At 40.0% G+C, this 21,977-nt stretch overlaps 2 protein-coding genes across 12 annotated transcripts in view; one reads left to right on the top strand and one right to left on the bottom strand.

Annotated features, from left to right (window-relative positions):
• Positions 1-21,977, top strand: part of tnfrsf21 (tumor necrosis factor receptor superfamily, member 21) — a 72,371-nt gene that overhangs the window by 24,447 nt on the left and 25,947 nt on the right. For both annotated transcript variants that reach the window (XM_019346288.2, XM_025899049.1), the window contains one exon: positions 1,279-1,845. In XM_019346288.2, coding sequence (XP_019201833.1) covers positions 1,279-1,845 — 567 coding nt within the window. The remainder of the gene's footprint in view (positions 1-1,278; positions 1,846-21,977) is intronic.
• LOC109194513 (uncharacterized) lies at positions 12,851-21,039 on the bottom strand. 10 transcript variants are annotated; one of them, XM_025899051.1, is made up of 9 exons: positions 20,869-21,039; positions 19,858-19,914; positions 19,689-19,736; positions 18,193-18,296; positions 17,070-17,215; positions 15,371-16,382; positions 15,023-15,179; positions 13,823-13,915; positions 12,851-13,680 (listed from the first exon to the last, which is right to left on the bottom strand). In XM_025899051.1, the coding sequence occupies exons 6-7, from the start codon at positions 16,205-16,207 to the stop codon at positions 15,060-15,062; spliced, it is 957 nt and encodes a 318-aa protein (XP_025754836.1). In that variant the 5' UTR covers positions 16,208-16,382; positions 17,070-17,215; positions 18,193-18,296; positions 19,689-19,736; positions 19,858-19,914; positions 20,869-21,039; the 3' UTR covers positions 12,851-13,680; positions 13,823-13,915; positions 15,023-15,059. The 10 variants fall into 10 exon arrangements, with proteins under 10 accessions (XP_025754836.1, XP_019201838.1, XP_019201839.1 ...); XM_019346293.2 differs by having other exon boundaries at positions 18,193-19,736; XM_019346294.2 differs by having other exon boundaries at positions 17,070-18,296.

The raw sequence follows: 21,977 nt of genomic DNA, 5'->3' as shown, positions 1-21,977 counted from the left end.
GACACACTGATAATCAATAGTGGTAAATAATGCACTGATATTGATTGATCATTGGTTTGTTCCAGTGCCCACAAAGCACTGCTCCACTTTTATGTCAAACACATTGCTAATTGTTCTTCTACCATTTCAACTGATTGGAAGCAGTTTTTAAGTTGTTCTGTCTGACTAGTCCCCTCTCTTTTTTTGGTTTAACGCTGTTCCTCCACCCAGGCTGATTACATTGTCCCTCACTCCTTAATTAATGAACAGACTATGAATGAGCAATTTAGAGCTCATCTGCTCTGAGATAACAAGACGGAGCACAGCTTTTTTGCAAAGCAGAAGGAGGAGAAGGAGATTAGAAAAAATTTGCAGTTACTTTTTTACGGATGATTTACCTGTTGAGGGATGCAAACATACTGTAGTCACCCAAGTCAGTTGTGTTCACACTAAGTACGACTGAAACAAAATTCAGCACCTCATCATCACTTCTGTGCAGACCCTTTGGAAAGCTGTGCCTTTTCAGGCTCCTATCTTGGATATTATTATTTAATTTTCTTCACTTGAAACCCACTCCTGCACCTAATGTAAGAACAAAATTAAAAAATTTCTGTTTGTGCACCAAGCTATGCTAATTGGAGATGCTCAGATTAAGCTCTCTGGTCATTTTGGTGTGTTGTGTACAGCTTCTCCTTGTTCTCCCCAAATGTGGGCATATGTATATAGATTTTAACATCTGTTAGTCATTTGCACTGGTTTGCAATTTCTGCACAGTATTAGTATTAGTATGCTCAACAATGACTATAATGGCCACTGCCTGGAAAAAAAAGGAGATTTTGACCCCTGTGAACATCTGCAGACCCAGCAGTTAACAACTTTTTGCAAGTCATTTTTAGAACAGGGTAGTCACAAGAACCTTTTTACAGTATGTTAAACTTTTCTTTGACAGCTACCTAACATCATCTAAATGCTCTTTTCGTTTTCATGAATACTCAGATTGTAATAACAATTTTAAAAAGGTGTACACGGTCCACTCAGTGATGAAGGAACTCAACAAAGCGTGTTTGTGCCAGATTGCTTGGATGGATTAAGGTGTTAGGATCCCCCTCCCGTGACACCTTCTGTTTTTGTTGTCTCAGTCAGACAAAACTCCCAAGTGACTGAGTTTAATTCCCTCTTTCTCCGTGTCACTGTTGTCTGTCATCTGCTACTCCTATACTATCTTCTATCTTTGCTTTCCTTGTTCTTTCTTATCTCTCTTCTTGCTTGTTCTGTGTCTCCATCAACCTCTCAACACAGGTACCCACAGCCAGTCAGCAGCCATTCAGCTGAAGGAACCCCAGGGTGGAAAAAGCCAGCGAGCAGAAGAGCACCTCCTAAGCCATCCTGGCACTCTCACCCCACCAAATTGGACTCCAGTTCTCGCAGTTCATGAGGAACCAATGGACCATGAGCTGCAGAGGGGGCAACTGAATTCTGAACCAAACCCAGGGCCTAACAAGAGGGCAATAGAAGGTCTGGGGACTGAAGAAATAGTCAAGGTTGAAACAAGCATAAGCAAGATTAATGGACAAGGTAGCGGAGGTGGGGCCTCCAGCTACTACAGGCCAACTCGCAGGGGATTCCCAAGGCCAAGCACCCATAATCACTTTGACATAAATGAACACTTGCCCTGGATGATTGTACTGCTGCTGTTGCTGGTGCTGGTGGTGATCGTAGTGTGTAGCGTGAAGCAGAGCTCTCAGGTGTTGAAGAAGGGGCCAATGCAGGACCCAAGCAGCATCATGGAGAAGGCAATTCAAAAGAAACCACCTGCACCACTAACTCAAGCCCGAGAGAAGTGGATCTACTATTCCAATGGACAAGGTAAACCTCCTGCATCTTTTGATGTTGGAAACTGCTTTTCAACTGAGGTACACACAGTTAGATCTTCAGAAGAGTCTGTAAGACTTTGAAAATGCACACATTCAATTATTTTGATAACCTGAGGTTTGGAGCTGAAGTTGTGGAGCATAAAAATCTATCTATATCATGTCTCTTAGTTTGAGGGGTTAGGGTTAGGAGTTAGGGTCATTCAGTTAAAATTCAGCAACATGGATGAATAAATGGAGAATTAACCATTTGATGTGAATTTGGGGGCTTCAAAGTTAATCTACTCCTAACCTTTAATCAAGTGACTGAAGAAACTACTAACATGACAAAGGGTGTTACCACGGCCATTGTGTTTTTGTAAACTCAGCATTGTTTATACTAAATGCTCTACATCTGCAGCTCACAGGAGGCAGCAGGCTCTTAGTTACTCAGTGGATATCTCAGGCTAACGATACAGCGTCCGTTAGTTCTTCTTGTGAACTGCGTAGAACCGTCTGTTGATGTTATTGGACCTCTATTGGTATCTAGCCCAATCAGTTTTGCCCCACAGCACATTGTGTGCAGGGCAGTGGTTACACAAGCGAGGATATGACCCTGTTGTACAATCCTGCTGTCACAAACCACCCCAACAGGTGCTCAGGTCGCCTTGCTGCTCTTAGTTCTCCAATTTCATCTCATTGCATCTTTCTTCCCCTTTTCTCTGTTTTACTTTAATCTTCTTTATTGTATTTTTCTTTGTCTTTCTTTTCATTTCTGTTACAAATTTTCTGCTGTTTCTTTAATTTTCATTTTTATTTTTCCTCTCCCCCTCATCCACTGTGCCTTTATTAAGTCTTGTGTCCTATTATCCCTGTTGTAAACCAGGGCCCGTATCCCTAAAGATTCTGAGAATCCTCTCAGAGAGCTCCTAACTTAACCTAAAAATTCCTTGCCAGGAGTTTTAGCTTAGAAGTGATTCCAGAACATTTTCAGTGAACTCTGAGCAAGGAATGGATGGAAAATCCTATCTTAGTGAGGAGGTGTGGTTGACCCCTTTGCTAGGTATGAGTCATCATTTCAAAAGCCGTGATTGGTTGATCCTACAAGTTTGATGGAAATGAGCTTTTGGTGAGAATGAGCAAAGGATGTACCCTCAAATCAATAAACATAATTATACACTCTAATCTTATGCTGACTGTAATTGTAAATAATATTTCACATTCAAGAAAATATCTGGAAAATGAATAGTAAGCTGTAGGGGTTATAGCCTAACATTAGAATCTAAAATATGTGAAAACTTAAACTCATTACACCCTGTTCAAATAATGATTCGTGTCTTATTTGCTCATATCAATATCCTAGCTGGCATATTTTGTACTTTCACTCCCATATGGACCCCATTGAAAACAAGATGGCCTATCTCAAGGGGCTGTCCCTAATGAAGTAGAAATCACAACGTTACAAGTCCCAGTGTGGTCTTAACGAGGGTAACACGGCTCAGCTTTTATCAATGTCTGTGATTGCTGGCTGGTCTATTTGTAAAGGCTTGTTAACAAATATCCTACAAACACAGAAAATGGAGAAAAAAAGGACTTGCAAGCCGAACTGGACTGAGGAGCAAGGTTTGTTGCTGGCCCAGTTGGTGAATGAACATAAAGGTATCTCTCCTGCCTCTTCTGTTGGCCATTTTTTGCAGCTGCTTAGGGGAACTCTTAAGCCACTAAAAGTCCTCTTCCCTGCTCTTAGCAGATCTCGCCTTAGGAGCCCTTTTAAGCGCTAGGAATCTTGAGGAATAGCTTTTATATTAACTGGGATTGTCGTGTCACTTTTAGGGGAAATTCTAAGAAAACGTCACGACTCTGAGAATTTTCTTAGAATTTGGCCGCTAGGAGCCACTTTTTGCACAAAGATTCTTTAGGGATACGGGCCCTGGCTTTCTGTTTGCTTTTAATCATATCCCTACCTTCTAATTTCCTTTTTGTTCATTGTTTACTTGTTTTTTCTTTTTTCTTTCTGTTTCCTGTCAACTCTCAGCCTCGTACCCATTCCACCCTCCCCTCCACAGTTTCTCATTGCCACTCTCTGTAGCTACACATTGAGCTGTAGGGTTGAATGTTTTCTACAGGCGGAAAACATTCAACCCTACAGCACAGATCTTGATTTCAGATTTCTCCCAAATGTTGGAGAAAGATTTCTGACACAGAACAAGAGACCCAGACTCAGGGGACATGTCCTGACAGAGACACTCAAGTCTCAAGTAGAAATCTGTGTATGTGTGTATGTTACCGTGTGTGTGTGTGTGTGTGTGTGTGTTCTTTGATCAAGCTGAGCCATCCGCTACCCCCTCTCTGCTCCCTCATTGACTGACCACAGAGAACTGGAATAATCTGGTTTCAGCTGCATCAGAGTTGTTGTTTGGTTGGCAAGGAACATTAGTGGGTCAATCTGGTCTCTTACAGAGCGACAAAGAGATATATGGAGAGAAGGAAATGAAGAGGGAACGTGAGATAGTGCTGGAGGTGTGTGTGTGTGTGTGTGTGTGTGTGTGTGTGTGTTGTTTGGAGGGGTTGAGGTTTGACACAGGAAGTGTTATACTGTTGCTGGTTAACCACATTGGGCTTTCCCTGCTGTTACCTAGCAGCCCTGATACTTAAGATGCCTGTTATAGAAAGGAAAGGTACGCAGTTAGAGAAACACAAGTAAATTTTATGAAGCTATCAATTATCATTCAACTTTACAACTCCCAGCTTTACCAACATGGTAAATGTGATGGTCTTGACTTGAGTCAAAGCTTCACATTTTTGACTTATTATCATAAATATAAGTAAAAAAAAATCAGCAGAGGTGGGCACTTGTGAACGCTTTAATTTGTTTGCTGTGATTCTGCCTTTTGTTAAACATGGTAGCTTCATAATGGGGGGGTTAATGTGAGACTGAGTTATCAGCTTAGTGTAATGCTAAGATTGAGGTACAGATGAAACTGTGCATACAAAGTGGGTGAGGAAATAGCAAAAAAGCCCAGAGGATGGCTATTGGCTATACAGGTTAAATACAGTTACTCCTTTTTAATCCTCTTGATTTTTTTAAAATATAAAATAGGTCTTTCTTTTAGAAGTTCACATGTTGAACAAATGGCTAATAGCAACAGTAGGCTTATTAGATTCAATTCAATTCAATTTTATTTATATAGCGCCAAATCACAACAAAAGTCGCCTCAAGGCGCTTTATATTGTACAATAGATCGCACAGTAATAAATACAGAGAAAACCCCAACAATCATATCATATGACCCCCTATGAGCAAGCACTTTGGCGACAGTGGAAAGGAAAAACTCCCTTTTAACAGGAAGAAACCTCCGGCAGAACCAGGCTCAGGGAGGGGCGGCCATCTGCTGCGACCGGTTGGGGTGAAGAAGGAAAACAGGATGAAAGACATGCTGTGGAAGAGAGACAGAAATTAATAACAGATATGATTCGATGCAGAGAGGTCTATTATCACATAGTGAGTGGCTGGAAAGGAAAAACTCAATGCATCATGGGAATCCCCGGCAGCCTACGTCTATTGCAGCATAACTAAGGGAGGATTCAGGGTCACCTGGTCCAGCCCTAACTATATGCTTTAGCAAAAAGGAAAGTTTTAAGCCTAATCTTGAAAGTAGAGATAGTGTCTGTCTCCCGAATCCAAACTGGAAGCTGGTTCCACAGAAGAGGGGCCTGAAAACTGAAGGCTCTCCCTCCCATTCTACTTTTAAATACTCTAGGAACAACAAGTAGGCCTGCAGAGCGAGAGCGAAGTGCTCTAATAGGGTGATATGGTACTACAAGGTCATTAAGATAAGATGGGGCCTGATTATTTAAGACCTTGTATGTGAGGAGCAGGATTTTGAATTCAATTCTGGATTTAACAGGAAGCCAATGAAGGGAAGCCAAAACAGGAGAAATATGTTCTCTCTTCCTAGTCCCTGTCAGGACTCTTGCTGCAGCATTTTGGATTAGCTGAAGACTTTTCAGCAAGTTTTTAGGACATCCTGATAATAAAGAATTACAGTAGTCCAGCCTGGAAGTAATAAATGCATGAACTAGTTTTTCAGCATCACTCTGAGACAGGATATTTCTAATTTTAGAGATGTTGCGCAAATGGAAGAAAGCAGTCTTACATATTTGTTTAATATGTGCATTAAAGGACATGTCCTGGTCAAAAATGACTCCAAGGTTCCTCACAGTGTTACTGGAGGCCAAGGTAATGCCATCCAGAGTAAGAATCTGGTTAGATACCATATTTCTAAGATTTTCAGGGCCGAGTACAATAACCTCAGTTTTATCTGAATTAAGAAGCAGAAAGTTAGCGGCCATCCAGGTCTTTGTCTTTAAGACATTCCTGCAGTTTAACTAATTGGTGTGTGTTACCTGGCTTCATGGATAGATAGAGCTGCGTGTCATCTGCATAGCAGTGAAAATTTATGGTATGTCTTCTAATGATGCTGCCTAGGGGAAGCATGTATAATGTAAATAGAATTGGTCCTAGCACTGAACCCTGTGGAACACCATAATTGACCTTAGTGTGTGAAGAGGACTCTCCATTTACTTGAACAAATTGGAGTCTATTAGATAGATATGATACAAACCACTGCAGCGCAGTACCTGTAATACCTACAGCATGTTCTAATCGCTCTAATAGGATATTATGATCAACAGTATCAAACGCAGCACTAAGGTCTAGCAGGACAAGCACAGAGATGAGTCCACTGTCAGAGGCCATAAGAAGATCATTTGTAACCTTCACTAAAGCTGTTTCTGTGCTGTGATGAGCTCTGAAACCTGACTGAAACTCTTCAAATAGGTCATATATCTAGGAATGGCTTAACTTTACAATTGTGTCATTTGAATGAAAAACTAAATCCCCTGTGCTTATTTATAGTGGGTGGACCTAAAATAACCATAACCGCAACCACCCGGCGAAGTTGGAAACAAAATATTTAAAAAAGGGCTTTTAAATAAGGGCTAAAGTTTCAAAGACTTATGTAATCCCACAGCAACTCAAGATTCAGTATGCTTCAAAAACTGTTTTCTCTAGTTCATTCTACCCTTAGATCTGCACAATGTCATGGTGAGCTTTGGTTGTGAGTGCAGGAAGCCCCACCCAGCTGCTAACCTTGTTTTTTGGGTTTAAGAGGTAGGAGCAAAAAGGGCACCTGAGTGGCTGGGAGTCCCAGTTTGATATAAATAAGGATTATTTTGAACTATGGATCATTCAGGTCTACTGTAGTGTAATCTAAGAAGTTAAATTATGGAGCTCCTGGTTTGGAGCTTGTTTTGTCTCTGGTGGATGTGCAAATAAGCAGTTAATTGCTGAAGTTTGTCATGTTAACTTTATATGGTAATAATAGTTTTGTGTTTACAGCTTGTCCTGATTCTGCCAAGTGACAAAAGTAAATGAAGAAACAAAAAAAAACAAAACAGTTAGTTGTGCCTCATGTTTTTTTGTTTTATTTCAAATGGGTCTATAATCAGATTACGTTTCACAGGAAATGATCTGGACTGTGTTACCACAATGTTTCTCATTCCTGAATCTCGGAACCAAAAACCCTACTGGTGCTTAAACTGAACAAAAAAAACATTGCCTTGACATGGCATCATAGTACATGTTAGTCTTCTTAAAAGAATGCTGGCAGATAAACAGCACCTGCTAGGATAGATTGGTGTCAGAATCTACAACAGGTGTCCCCTAGGATACAGTTCCTCAATGTATGACTATGGGAAAATCATTTGGAAAAACTACTTGGTGAAACTCCTTAAACACATTAAAGTGAATGAAGACTGGCTTTCAAATGAACCTGTTTAAATGACGCTGTGTTTGTGCATTATGTGTGTGTTCTCCTGATTAGATGAGTAATCCACTGCCCATGTGTATGCATTTAGGTGGAGATATATGTATACACATGCAACCCCCAAATAGCCACTTTACACTGCTATTTACTCTCTGGAACATACAACAAAACAGCTTCTTAATACTTCCAAGGTGTGTGGCTGGCTTTGCTTCAAGGTTCTAACGCCCCTTTACTGGGGCCATTAAAGCATTTGTGCAATAAAGGGAAAAAGAAAGGGAAACGTCAAAGCACAGATCACACACATACAGTGTTTGGCATTTGGTCAGGGCTGGCCAGGAAGTAGTGAAATGTGCTACTTCTCCAAAGCAGGGGTTGAATGGGGCTCTCCAGGGCTGCAGCCTAGATTTGTGTTATTGGGATCTGAGAAATATATTTGTTTTCTGAAACAAAGGTCAGCAATTAAAATGAAATGAAAGTCAGTGAATATGCTTTGTTATTCCAACATTTAAGACACCTAGCAGTGTCTGAAATGACCTTTCAGATTGTGGTTTGGGTTTACATAGTGATTGGCCAAGTGTGCAGAAGTCAAAAAGAAGGCTTATCGTCTAACTTCTAGTACACATTCTACGCGGCAGTGTTTGTGAACACCTAAGAATATGAATGCCTGTAAGGCATAGCCTAAAGATTGTACTAATCCCATTCATTCATTGTATTAATTATGCCTTAAGACACAAATGACAGACTGAGATCAAGGAACTAAAATCCAACCAAGAAGATAAATTTTGATTAACAGTTCCATGGATTTATGAAATTATCTTGAATTATTTCACAGGAATATACAATTCATAATGAAATATTATCTAGCAGAAATGTGTGTTTTGTTTTTTTTTATATATACTTGATCGGATGATTAAGCCTGGCTCAATCTTTTGCCAGGGGCTTCAACATAAGGCACTTTCAAACCACAGGAACCTTCTCCTATGACTTCTTGAGTTAAAAGTTCACTGTCCTTCTATGTCTGTGCTACACGAACTAGCGACTATCAAAATTCTTAGGAACCCTTTTTTCCAGTATAGGTATCCTTGCACAGAAGCAATGTGCCAAAGAGGTACATAAAGACTTGGCATTTTGGCTCAGTCACAGAGTCCTAGAGAACAGTCAGTGACCCAATGGGAACCACTGATTACTAGGGGTGCAACAATACTCGTATCGATATTGAACCGTTTGATACACTGCTTTCGGTTCGGTACGCACATGTATCGAACAATACAAATTTTTTTATTTTTTTATTTTATCAACTTTTCTTCTGACGATGCTGTCTGTGTTGAGCGCTCAGTGGATCTGCGTTCGACTACTCCGCCTAGGCTGCACTGTCAAGTGCAGATCCACTGAGCACAGCGCAAGCTAGCAAGACAGAAGCTGTGTCCCAAAACGTCGGCTGCATCCTCCGGAGGCCGCATTTGAAGGCCGATTACGTCACAGCCCGGCGACGAAGGCTGTCCCAATTCGTCGACTCCTTCAAATGCAGCCGACAAATGCGTCCTTCATTTCCCCGAATTTGAAGGATGGGTTGGGTGTGTCCTTCGTGGCCCACCATATCCCAGAATTCATAGCGAAATTCACAGCCAAATTTCAGCTGCCAACAATGGCGGCCGCTACTAAGTTTTAAAATTGGTCTTATTAATCTTTCTGGGTCACAAAATAAACTTTTAACATATTTTCAGGCGAGAAAGTGGCGGTGTAAATTTCAAATATCTGCTTGGTTTATCAAAACATTGCATATTTGCAAAAGTGCGCTGACGTTTTCGGAGACGTCTGTTACCCACCCGCTCGATAGCAAACCGGGGGATTCAATGGTCACTCAAGCCGGCGAGAGCAGCGGACTCCCGGCTTCATCGTTTTCAGACCCCCGCTCTTTCGCTACTCAGGTTAAACATGATATATAAGTCACTCGGAAAACTTAAAAATGTAATTGTTTGCCTTATTTCGGTGTTTTATTTGTTCGTGAGTAAATCGGGTTGGCTGAGATCAAAGTTATTAGATTAAATAAAACTTTATTAATCCATCGGGTGGGTTCCTCCGGGATTTTCACACAGCTGAATAAACGTCAAAAAGAAAACTGATTAAACAGAAGTGTGAGACGGTCGAGAATTTACGCCAGTGTCCTGTTATATTTTAGATAGCAAGGAGCAGACGGCCGAGTTTATTAAACTCCACCGACACAGCGGTGACGCAAATCTGAAGGCTAGACCGTCCCATTTCACAGCCTCGCACTTCCGGCCTTGGGCCGGGTCCTTCGAAGGATGCAGCCGACGTTGTGGGACACAGCTAGAAGCTAAGCTCGTTGCAACATGGCAACTGCCTCAACGCTACCCGAAACTGAACCCCCCCCACTCTCATTCAGATCTGGCCTTTGAAACTATCTTGGTTTTCATGTGAAGCATGACCCTGATGGTAAGCGCGTCATGGACAAAAGTAAAACAGTATGTCGGATGTGCCACGCAATGCTCAATTGGTGGGAACTAGTGCATTAGCGTAGTTAGCTTGTTAACGTGTTGACGCCGTCCAGCCCCACGCACGGGGCGATCCGCGGTAACTCGTTAACGGAGATTTGCGGTGTTATGGCGTTAAAGTCATTTTAACGAAATTAACGCTGACAGCACTAGTGGGAACACAACGAATATGACTGCACATTTACGCCGACATCATCCTAGTGCAAAGACAAGTGGAAGCAGACAAAAACAAGAAGCACGCATGCTACAAACTTTACCCGAGTCATTTAGACAGCCGTTAGCACATGATTCTCCTTATGGGGACCTGATATGTTTAATATGCTGCTGGGAATATAGCCCAGAAGAAGCGTATAGTATAGCTTTTATTTTGGAAAGAGCCATTTCTCTGTAATAAACTCTCTTTTCCAAAGATGAGTGATTTCTCGATCAGATAGATTTATTTTATTCTATTATTTTGTTGTTTCAGCAACATTAAATTTAAAAACTGTACTTTTGAGTTAAAATATATATTTATAATTTTAATAAATGACAAATTAAAAAGGCATGAACATTTTTTTTGTATCGAAAAAATATCGAACCGTGAAACCAAAGTATCGAACCGAACCGTGAATTTTGTGTATCGTTGCACCCCTAGTGTGTATGTATATAATCGATAATTATTATACTTGTGGAGCCGCAAGTTTGCCTCTCTTACGTCCACTTTTGTCTCTACACAACGTTACTCTGCCTCGCCTCTCTCCTTCACTGAAAACAACTCCCCCTCCCCCATCGCTTCACCTACAGGCAACAACAAGATGGACACTGCAACTATCAAAGAGGAGATGATTGGTAAAAAGAAAACATTTGAAGATTAGTATTTTAGTGATCCACTCTAGCGCAGTTTGCTCGTTAATGGAGATTTGCCGCATTAATGCAGTTATGGCGTTAACAAGATTAACGCTGGTAGCACTAATTATTATTTACTATTATTTGGAGTATCAGACGAGCAGCAGAATAATGTATTCTGTAGAGAATGTCGAAAAAGCGTCCCAACTAAAAGTTGGAGCACTACTAGTATTTTCACCATTTACAACAGTGCCATAAAGTGCAAAATGAAGAGTGTGTGAAACTGTGTGCTGTATCCCAGACCTCGAAGTCTCAAAGCTTCCTGCCCCGAAACAAACCACCTTACAAAACTCCTATACCGTATTTTTCGGAATATAAGCTGACACTAAAATCCTTTCATTTTCTCAAAAATTGACAGTGAGCCTTATGTATGAATTCTGGTTGTGGTTACTGACCGCAAACTGATTTTATGTGGTACACGGCGCTCAGAAATCTGGCAAAAAATGTTTTAGTACGACTTTGGCAAGCTACAAAGCCGCACCGCTTGATGGATTGTTGAAGCATTATGGCTACTGTAGTCAGGAGCCTCGTGGAGTAATACGTACTGTACTTCAATGTAATATTACGAGGATTATTATTGTGTGTATATAAGGACCACAAATGGCACCTTGTTAAGAAACATGGTTACGAAGCGCATTTCAAACTCAAGGCTGTCAGTCACGCAGTAGAACATAGGAACAGAGCAGCTGCGAAATCTGTCTTTGCTATTATGCTCAGCGTCTTTTTAGTTTACATTTTGACTGCACAATTGTAAGCTTTTTGTTATGCATAAAATAACATTGTTTTATTTTATTTATGGAGCATTATTATTTAATAAATGCTGATAAATTTTTTCGGAGTAATTTTTTTTCATGTACATCTACGCTGTATGTTAATAAAAGTGCCTGTGTGAGATCTGGGACACAGCTTTGACTAAGAACTCTCACTACTTTATGGCTAAAAAAAATATATCGAGATATATATCGTATATTGCCATCCACCTAAAGAATATCGAGATATGAATTTTGGGCCATATCGCCCAGCCCTACTCACTAACTAGTTAGAGGATAAACATTTTTTCTCTAGTTACCAGATGTTGCCAGGGGGTTGCCAATTGATCAGTTGCTGTGTGTCAGTGAGCCAAAGGCTACAATGTTGCTAGATATGTAAGCATGTGTTAGCTTTAAATAGAATGACTAATAGCCCTCCTGTTGTGTGCACTCCCACCCACCTTACTTTAGTAATCCGGTCACCATTGACCAGTCTGTTTTAACAGTTCTTAAATTAACATAAGAAACATTTTTCACCACCAAATTCAGTGGCTGGGTCAATGGGTCGTTGAGTGGGTTGTTCAGTGGTCATTCAGTGGGCCATTCAGTGGGTGGTTCAATAGGTCGTAAAGTGGGTCTTTCATTTTGTCATTCAGTGGGGCATTCAGGGGGTCAGAGGCCAAAGGGGGTGTGGGGTTGGGGGTTGGATTCCCATTCATTTTCTATGGCGGTCGCTTTTGACCGGGAACACCACAGATGTATGGGCTCAAAATGTGGTCATAAATATTTTGTACTTGTAAATCACACTCGTAAGAAATAAAATGTTGTATTTACTCCACCCAGTTATGTCAACCGGTTCCACACAACTGGGTTAGTGAAATGTAAAATGTATGATACATTTAATTTGAACAAGAAATTTTAAGTACATCTGATAAATCTACTCAACCAAAACATGCTCTACTGAAACTATAGGATTAAATCACTTTAACAGAATTGCAACTTACTCTATTTAAGTTTGTAAATTAAATAAATCGAACACAAGTTTGTTCAGTTAACCTAACTTTAATAACACTGTGTAAAACTTGTGTGTAAACACTTTGAGTAATTCAAATGCTTTTAGATCTTTTTTCATAAACAATCTTTACATATATTCAAGTGCATTATAAGTGGAGAAAGACAAGATACATAAATGATTAAAACTGGGAAGTGTTGTGATTCCAACATTTTTAACATTAACATGACTTATTTTAAACTTGACTGGGCTACAATGAAAATCCCACAATACAGCCCTGCAAACAGCAGGCAGAAATTACTTTAGTGTCATTTTTGTCCATATTTAGAAAAATAACCTTTGCTTCAAAACTTAAACTGAAGTCCAAAGTTAGGAGCAGTCTTTTTCAGTGTAGTTGGATGTTGGTAAAGGTTCAAGAACAAAGAACGCAGAAAAGTGAAAGGCTTGCAGAAGTTCTTGCAGCAATTCAAACTGAATAGTTTATGAAGTGCAAGGAGAAGGGTTCGAGAACCTTAAAGTTCAGTGTCCTCTATAGTTCAGTGCAGGCTGTTTCACTCAAGCAGTTTGTTTTTCAGAACCTGCACCTTCATGGATAGGTTGTTCCCATCCAACTCCATCAGCACCTTCTGAAGAAATTCAAATGTGTATTTCGGGTGCTTTGGGTAGCTCAGATTTAGACTGTAGATTAGTCCAAGCAGGAGGGCACACCCCTTTGCCACATCACTAAGAGCTTGCAGCACAGTGCATCCTTCTATGATGACACCAATGTCCTCAGGTGTATCTGCAGAGTCTGCTCCTTCATGTCTGACAACAGACTCCCAAAGTCAGCTGCTCCGTTTCTCTGCTTGCACCAAGATCCACATCCTTTAAATAAAAAGAAAAGAAAAATATAGAAGTTAACTGCATACATATACATATGGACAAGTAAGTCCACCTTCCATTTCCTATCCCAAATTAAAAAAAAAAAAAAAGGAAAATAACTGATCGTTTTCCTTTTTTAACTTACCAAGAATTCCTTGAACAGGTCATCTGGCTTTTCATTTAAGTAGACACAGACAGCTTTCAGAATGCACTCCCGTCGAACATCAACACTGGGATTCTGGTGGAGATAAGAACTCAATATGAGGGAAGTTTCCTATTTTGGTTCCTTTCAACCTCTTTACAAAACAAAGTCAAAAATATTAACACATAATCCAGATAAGTGATTAAGCATTAAGCATTTTTGACATTACGTGAAAGCTTTCATTTTTGCTTTAATCAATTCTAGAATTTCTGATTAATGACAGACACAGAAGTTGAAGAAGCATTCAAATAATTTCAGAGCTCAATCAAGGTCAACTAAAACCTTGCACGATACATGCACGATCTGATATCGTCGTGTTGGTGTTGTTCCCAGATCATCATACTAAATGTTGTTCTATGTCCTTGCAACATTGGAATTTCATAAATGCAGGAATGGCTTGGTGCGCAAAAGAATAATGTCACAACAGTGTGATTAGTCACTTGCAATGTTAAACCTGGAACAACATTTTCATGATGATCTTAGACCTCTACATTGGAGAGACCAAACAGCCACTTCACAAGCGCATGGCACAACATAGAAGAGCTACCTCCACAGGACAAGACTCAGCAGTCCATCTGCATCTTAAGGATAAAGGTCACTCTTTTGAGGATGCCAATGTTCACATATTGGACAGAGAGGACAGATGGTTTGAAAGAGGAGTGAAAGAGGCCATCTATGTCCACTGTGAGCGACCATCTTTGAACAGAGGCGGTGGTTTACGACACCAACTGTCTCCCATCTATAATCCAGTTTTGAGTTCCCTCCCCAGACGCCTTAACGCCCACTCACATCCTGGGCCATCTGACCTCAGGAATTCACATGACAAGGTGGGGCCAGGTTTCACAATGGGCTCACCCGAAACCCTGGCTGATTAGGTCCCACACCCGCTTTCACACCTTGGCGCATGTGATTAGAGGATCACCAGGGGGTCCTTTGTCCCTCATTGGGGGGATACTCCCACTGGGTTTAAATCTGGGACTCTCGGCCATTTGACCTTAGAACTGAAGAAGCTTCTCGGATGAGAGGTGAAACGTCTTCAAGCAACTTAAAGAAGTCCAGACGCTTTTCTTTGCAAACTCCTTTGACGACGATGATCTTGGAACAACACCAACACGACGATATCAGATCATCCAAAATACATACCCCATCCATGGCTGCCATGATTAAGTTGATATTGCGTTTAGCTGTCCCCCCCCTTCTTTTTGAACACTCTAAGAAGGTGGTCAGCATAGCGGTCCAGCTTGGCCATGAAAGTCGACAACAAAGGGACCATGGTGATGTGGGTGAACTCTGCAACAACCTGAAACATATTAAAAATTACAACTAGCGAGCATTCTCTATTAATTTTATTAGAGGCCACATGCAAGAATGTTACAACTTTCAGTCAAACATTTTGTATCTTTTAAAATTAACAATTTACAGTACTTTGTTCTTCTTCAAATACAAGTTCTTATGAAAATGACTTGCAATAACAAAGTTGGTAAGAATTACCTCAGTCTCTGAAAACAGGGCAGGCCATCTGTTTTTGACCTCTGTAATGAATGGCATGTCTTTGATGATTTCCTGTGTTCGGTAGGCAAAGGTTTTTTCCATTTTTCTTTTTATTAGTTGATCATTATTCTTCTTTTTGACCTCTAGTAGAAGAGCTTTCCTTTCTTCCTCAAGGCTCTCTTTAGTTTCACCTGGTGGATAATCCGGACAGAAGTTGACTTCTGCCTTCCGTGGCTTCTTCACCTGGTTGGGACCTGGACCCATGACACTTCGCTTTTCTTTCACTGAATTAATGGTCAGCTCTTGGCAGCCGATGTTCCTTAGTCTGGTTCGATAGTTTGCCATTTTGTATTTCAGGCTGATTTTCCATCCATAATAGCCAGTGACTGAACCTTGCTCCTTTAAGCATGGATATTTTGTTATCAGGGCATCCGCTACATTATCAAATTCTGCGCTGGAAGGATAGATTTTGTATTTGGCCATTTCTGATGCCAAACTTTGCAATATATCAGATTTGAGTTTGGTACTTGGATGCAGAAGAGTACCATTGTTAAGGAAGGCTTGGTTTCCTTGTTCTAACTGAAACTGCACCTCATAACTAAACTCAGGTATTTGGAATTTCAAGGGCCATGGTTGTGATCTCAGTGAAGAATCTGAGGAGGTAGATTCAGCAGAAGAAAGAATGTCTGTATCAGCTAGTGAACATGGGGTGGAACAGTCATCTCTTTCCCGGGGTGTGGCATTGAGAGAGACTTCATCCGACTCAACTGGCAAGTAAACAACTTTAACTGTGGACTTGTCTTTGATTTCTGAAGGCAGTGTCAAGTTCAAACTCATTGTCAAATTCAATGTCTCTGTACTGAAGCCTGAAGTTTCCAGTCAAACCAAACTGCCTTCTAATTTCTTCCTTGAGGTACTCTAGTGAACTGGGTATCCCATTGGGAAGAGATAATTTCGATGCGTTGTCCTCTCCAAGAATGATTCTTAAAGTTGCAGCCATCTTGTTTTCATTCTGGAAAACAAAACAAAAAAAACAAACAACTTTTCTTTTCATTTTGGTGGAATTTTTTTGCAACTTTATTATATGTTAATGTTTCTTAATGAAAACCAATCTAAAATTTAATTTTTAAGCCTAGTTTATACTTCTTCGTCAGTGTGGGCAAGGAGATGTGCCGTGTCATTTTGCGCAAGGCAAGCACCCTGTAGCAGACTCGCAAGGACGGACAGAGACATGCCCAAGTTTTTAGATAAATGTCAAACGCCATGGACAGTGCAAGCCTGTGATTGGTCAGCAAACTACTTCAATTCAGGAAAGTCACTCTTCCGGTTTTCTCACAAAAACAGTGATTTAAGAGGTAAAGAGAGAGTAAATAGCAGAGTTCTACCATGGAGCACATTGAAGAACATCTAGCTGATGAAGTCTGATGATACAAGCTTTAAACAATTGGTCCCGGAAGGATTAAAAGATAGCGAGTCACATGAGTTGTGCCAGTCTCAAGAAGCAATGCACCACCTTGCTGTCCTGGCAAATTGCTTTGAAACAGTCACAAAGCAGCGGAGAAGTTTGAAAGGTTCAAAGCTCCATCAGTCTGCCTGAGTGTATGTATTGGTCTCCTGGTAGAGAAGTATAAACTAGGCCTTGTGTTACTCTAAATGTGTCAAAGATCTGAAGTCACTACTAAGAAAAAATTAAACTTACCAGCAACATGTACAAATCTTTTTAAGGTTACCATTCGTAGTGATCCAACTTTGTATTCAGCCAATGGATAGTGGTCAGCAAGTTCCTTCTGATCAACTGCTGCGAACTCTCTTGTTGGATGCAACTCAAAGGCTCGATAATGTTCTCTATAATAGAAGTTGAGTTCTTTAACAATAAAAGTCAACTCGTCTTTAATAATGCACAACTGCATTATTTCTGAAAATCCTGGAAGACCACCACAGGATCCATGTACAACTATCATGCCCTTTTTATATCTGATACCATTGACAGTGACACTTTGGGCCAGGTTTATTTCAGAGATTTCTGGGTGCTTCTGTACAAGCGAGTTCACAACATCATCATGAAGGATATCAATTGAGACTCTTGAGGTTTGCAAAACTTCCAATGAAGACTTCTCATTGTCAGGGCGAAGCAAATTATAAGCAACCATTAGCTGATGCTTGTTTGCCAGTGTAAATGTTACATTTCTGAAATTATGTATGTGCCTAACAACCTGCTTAAAAAAGCTATGTTTGGCCTCGAACCGCATAGTCCATAATGATACAAGAGGACCAAAACATTTAATCATTTCAGGATAGTGCTCCAGAAAATGATGTTTTGGCAACAACTTTTGATCAGGAAAGAGTGCTTGGTAGCATTTACGATGATCTGAGATTGTGCACTCCAGATATGCAATAGATTCTAAAGTATGAACATTTGCCACAACCAAATCTCCAATATCTTTCAAATACAATATCACCTGCCATGCAGGTTCATCAATAAGAACAAGTTTTCCAACAATTAGTGGAAGTAATCGAAGAAGGCACCAATTTTCATGTGCATTCCCACCAATTGTGTGCTTCTGCTGCAGGTTTTTGGGTAACACATGAGGACGGTTAGTTTTATCCCCACATTTGTAGGGAAAAGACAGTATGAGATTATTCAGATGTTGAAGAGTAAATAACTTTTTAGATATTAGCACTGCAATGCACTTTGCCAGTTCAACAGGAACTATGCCTTCGAATAGATCGTGGACAATGTCAGGTGGGTATCCACTTATCACATTAAAGTGAGATAAGCTCTTAGTTAAAACACATCCTGTCCTTACACCAAAGCAGCTTACCCCTTTTTCCTCACAGGTTTTAATGTGCAACTGATGAACCTCCTTGGTCCCGCGGTCAAAGACTCCTGATTTCACTTCGAGCTTCTGGATGTCTGAAAGCTGAGCTGTACAAAAGCGGCAAAAGTATTTTCCTGAGAAACTCTCAATAAATCCAGCTAGGCCATGAGCCCCAAGATTATCAGCTATAACGCACTGAACTGTCCCTTTAATGAATGACCCAAGCTGTGGAATAAAAACACCTTCCTGCTCTAAAGTTACTAGATCATGCAACAGTGGCTCAAAAAGTTTTTGATAGCCGTGTTCTTTGACAAAATCCACTTTGCACAGCAGTGCTAAATAGATTGATGAAAGGGCTGAGCTGCTACCAGGGGGCAAGTTACCAAAAGTCCAGCATACAGCACAAAGCTTGTTTCTTGCGTAATGTTCCCAATGGATTGCAAACTTCAAAATCATCTACATATAAACACAGAGAGATCTGCAAAACTTCACTAGAAAAAAAAGGATTTATTTTGTAATATTCACCATCTTGAAAACAAGTGTATTGGTTATTACTTTCAAGGCAGGTTGTGTAGTTGTCAACAAGCTTATCAATTATATCTTTACGGCAAAGTAACTGATGTAAAGACTTCAGCAGGGGAACATACTGAAAAGTCTTATTGGAATATGCTTCAAGTTTATACTCAACAGGTTCCACAACTTCAAAATATTCTTTATAATATTGTTTACGTTTAAATGAGGTGGAAAGCGGACCACCCTTCGCTATAGCTTTCACCACAGGATTATTTGCATTAATGGCAAGGTTAACTTCATTAATTATTTGAAAGTCAGCCTGAACTTCGTGCCTCCTGAATACCTCAACAGCGGTTGTGTTTGAAATGGGCACTACAGCGGAAGTAAAAATGAAGTGTAATTCTTCCAACAATTCATCAATGGCAGAGCTGGGTACATGTGAAAAAATCTCTGATTTGAGCAAGACAGCAGCAAATTTCCTAATTATGGTTTCCTGCAAGTTCTCATTTTCAGCTTCAACAAAACTAGGACCACTGGAGTTAGAGTGATTTTCTCTATCATCTGTTAAGTGTTCCTCAGATAGCTGATCTTCATTTACAAACCCTTTCAAAACTTCAGGTTTAAAGTCTTTTTCTGTGCAATTTCCATGTTTTCTATTCTTATGCGATTTGAAAGTACCATATATATTATTTTGAAATGAACAGTTTTGAAAGATACAAGTGACTGTCTCAAAACACTTAAGATGGTTGTTTATATGGGAGAAATACTCTTTAACTGATATCAGTTTGCTTCCAGGACACAAGGAGCATGTAAAGATAACTGTTTCTCCTGATCTACTTGAAGAATCAATATGACATTGACTCAAATGTGTTTTGAGAGCATTCCATGTTTTAAATGAACAAGGGCATTCATAGTATGTGCATGGATATGAGTGTCTTTGACCATAATGGCCATGCTTTAATCTGTAATGCTTTAGTAATTGGTACCTTGTCAAAACACTTTCAGCACACTGTCTGCACTTCCATATTTAAAACCTAGGAAAAAAATGAAAAAAATGAAGTTTGTTAGTCATCATCAATAACTGATTTTTTTTTTAAAGAGCATAGATTTGTTTATCTATTTTGTACATGTTCCATTGATACCTCAAATACTTACAACCACATCTGAGCCACTTTTGTTGCATCTATTGAGAGACAGAACTAGCTAACCAACCTAAAATGAAAAGGGAACACACAAATTGTTACTTTGATGAGCAATGGAAACTGATACAAGGAGTTAAATGCATTATATATAACAGTATTACACATTATTCTGCACTTCAATGACAACAGATGAACGCATGTCTTATACTTTACAAATCAAAGTGTTAATCGCTCAAATCCCCGAGTTTGACACTAAACCAGAAATCAACATGGAGTCGAATTCTTTCAAACAATGTAGCAACTTAATTGATCCATGTTTCTAAAACACACTATACATACATTTCATTCTTCAAACTACAGGATCGCTGGCGCTCCCGGCGGTCATTACTGATGTCAGGCAGCAGGTGCGGTAGATGTTGGGAGTAATTTTAAAACTATCAGTCTTAGTAGGCAAGTCTCACCTTAACAGGAATCGCAAAAGATTTTGGAAAATTACACCGAAGCGGGTTCAGCAATATTTGTTAAATGTCTTCATACTTCTAACACGTGAGAGAGGTATACAAGCTAGAGCAGTGGTCCCCAACCTTTTCTGCACCACGGACCGGTTTATTGCTTACAATATTTTCACGGACCGGCCTTTAAGGTGTCGCGGATAAATACAACAAAATAAAACTAGTACCGGTACCGAAAAAAGATGATTTATTCATAACACACGTGAAAAGACCCAGGAAAACCAAGTTAATGATAAAAACGATAACAAAATAACGCTGAAAACCGGTAAAAACCCTGAAAACCATACATTTCACACCTGAGCCTCAACTCTCATGGTCCGGTACCAAACGACTCACGGACCAGTACCGGTCCGAGGCACGGGGGTTGGGGACCGCTAAGCTAGAGTGTTAAAAAAAATTTACCAGGCATCATTTGTTTAAAAAAAAAATGCAAAAGTATTCCCGAAATTGTCAGATGTTTATCAATTAGTATACATTAATCAAATTTGTCATCCTTAAATTGTTGTACTTACCAAATAATCCTCAGATGGCGATGGATTCTATCCAGGATACTAAGCACATGCAAATCTCAGTTGAAAATGGCGGATGATCAAACTTCCACACTGCACATGTGCAAACTCAGAAGTACGGAGAGCCTATTAGGACAATCCTCTTTAAATTAAAGTGCTCTTCATTTTAAATGAACTTTTTACATTGGATTTAATTTACTGAATTTTGTTGTATTGAAATATTGTGTTGTTAATTAAATTTAAAACAACATACTTGTGTTTAAAGTTAAAAATCAATTGGTGGCATTAGTTTTAACATAAAACATTTACATAATGCTAACAACATCAGTGTGTCATTTCTTAGAGTGCAGTTTTGTACTTGTAAATCAGGATTTGTATGTGTAAAAAGAATTTGTGTGTGCGTAAAAAAGATTTGTGTGTGGACTTAGCCAAAAAAACCCCCCTGCAAGTTACAAGTACGAATTTTGACCCTATTTTTCTTCCTTTCATCTGATTGGTCAATGTCATTTCAATCACAAATGTAACAATCCAATCAGAGAACAGATGGGTTTGGCTGTCGGAGGGGCACTTTTTTGAACTGCAGGTCCTTGAAGGGTAATACAGTTTGAAGCTGGAGGATCTCTATATAAATATCCGATAGCAGCTAGGTCCCCTAACTTTCAGCAGCTGTTGAAAGGATAAAGTTGTGGTATGTCAGTGGTTAGAAATACCATTATTACTTTAGGATTAGTTTAACACAAAGTCAGGGCTGACCCGGGACCATTGCTGTGAGTCACAGTGCGCAGCATAAAAGTCCTTTCACATCGGACGCAGGATGTGCTGCTAATGCTAACTAAAAGCAAAGGATCCAGAATTTGTTGTGCTGGCTGCTGGGCTCTGTGGGTTTTTGCAGCAGCTCTACCTGTACTAGATGCACCTGTTCCTTGTCGTTTCTGTCTCGGACTTTATGTCCTCTACAAGAGTTTCTGTATTTCTTTGCTAGTTCATCAAATGCTCAACAAAAACATGTATGCTAATTCATAAGGAAGAAAGCTTTGTAATGAAGACTGTCATTTCCAAAACACTGCCCACCCCCCCGCGGTCTGTTCTCTGATTGGATTGTTACATTTGTG

This window comes from Oreochromis niloticus, linkage group LG15 (assembly GCF_001858045.2).
Source record: "Oreochromis niloticus isolate F11D_XX linkage group LG15, O_niloticus_UMD_NMBU, whole genome shotgun sequence".
NCBI classification, from domain to species: domain Eukaryota; kingdom Metazoa; phylum Chordata; class Actinopteri; order Cichliformes; family Cichlidae; genus Oreochromis; species Oreochromis niloticus.
Note: the sequence above shows the minus strand (reverse complement) of the source record. Positions and strands in the feature narration are given on the sequence as shown.

Coding starts and splice junctions, on each gene's coding strand:
- LOC109194513 (XM_019346291.2), bottom strand. CDS start 18,645: ATGATTTTGAAGTTTGCAATCCATTGGGAACATTACGCAAGAAACAAG.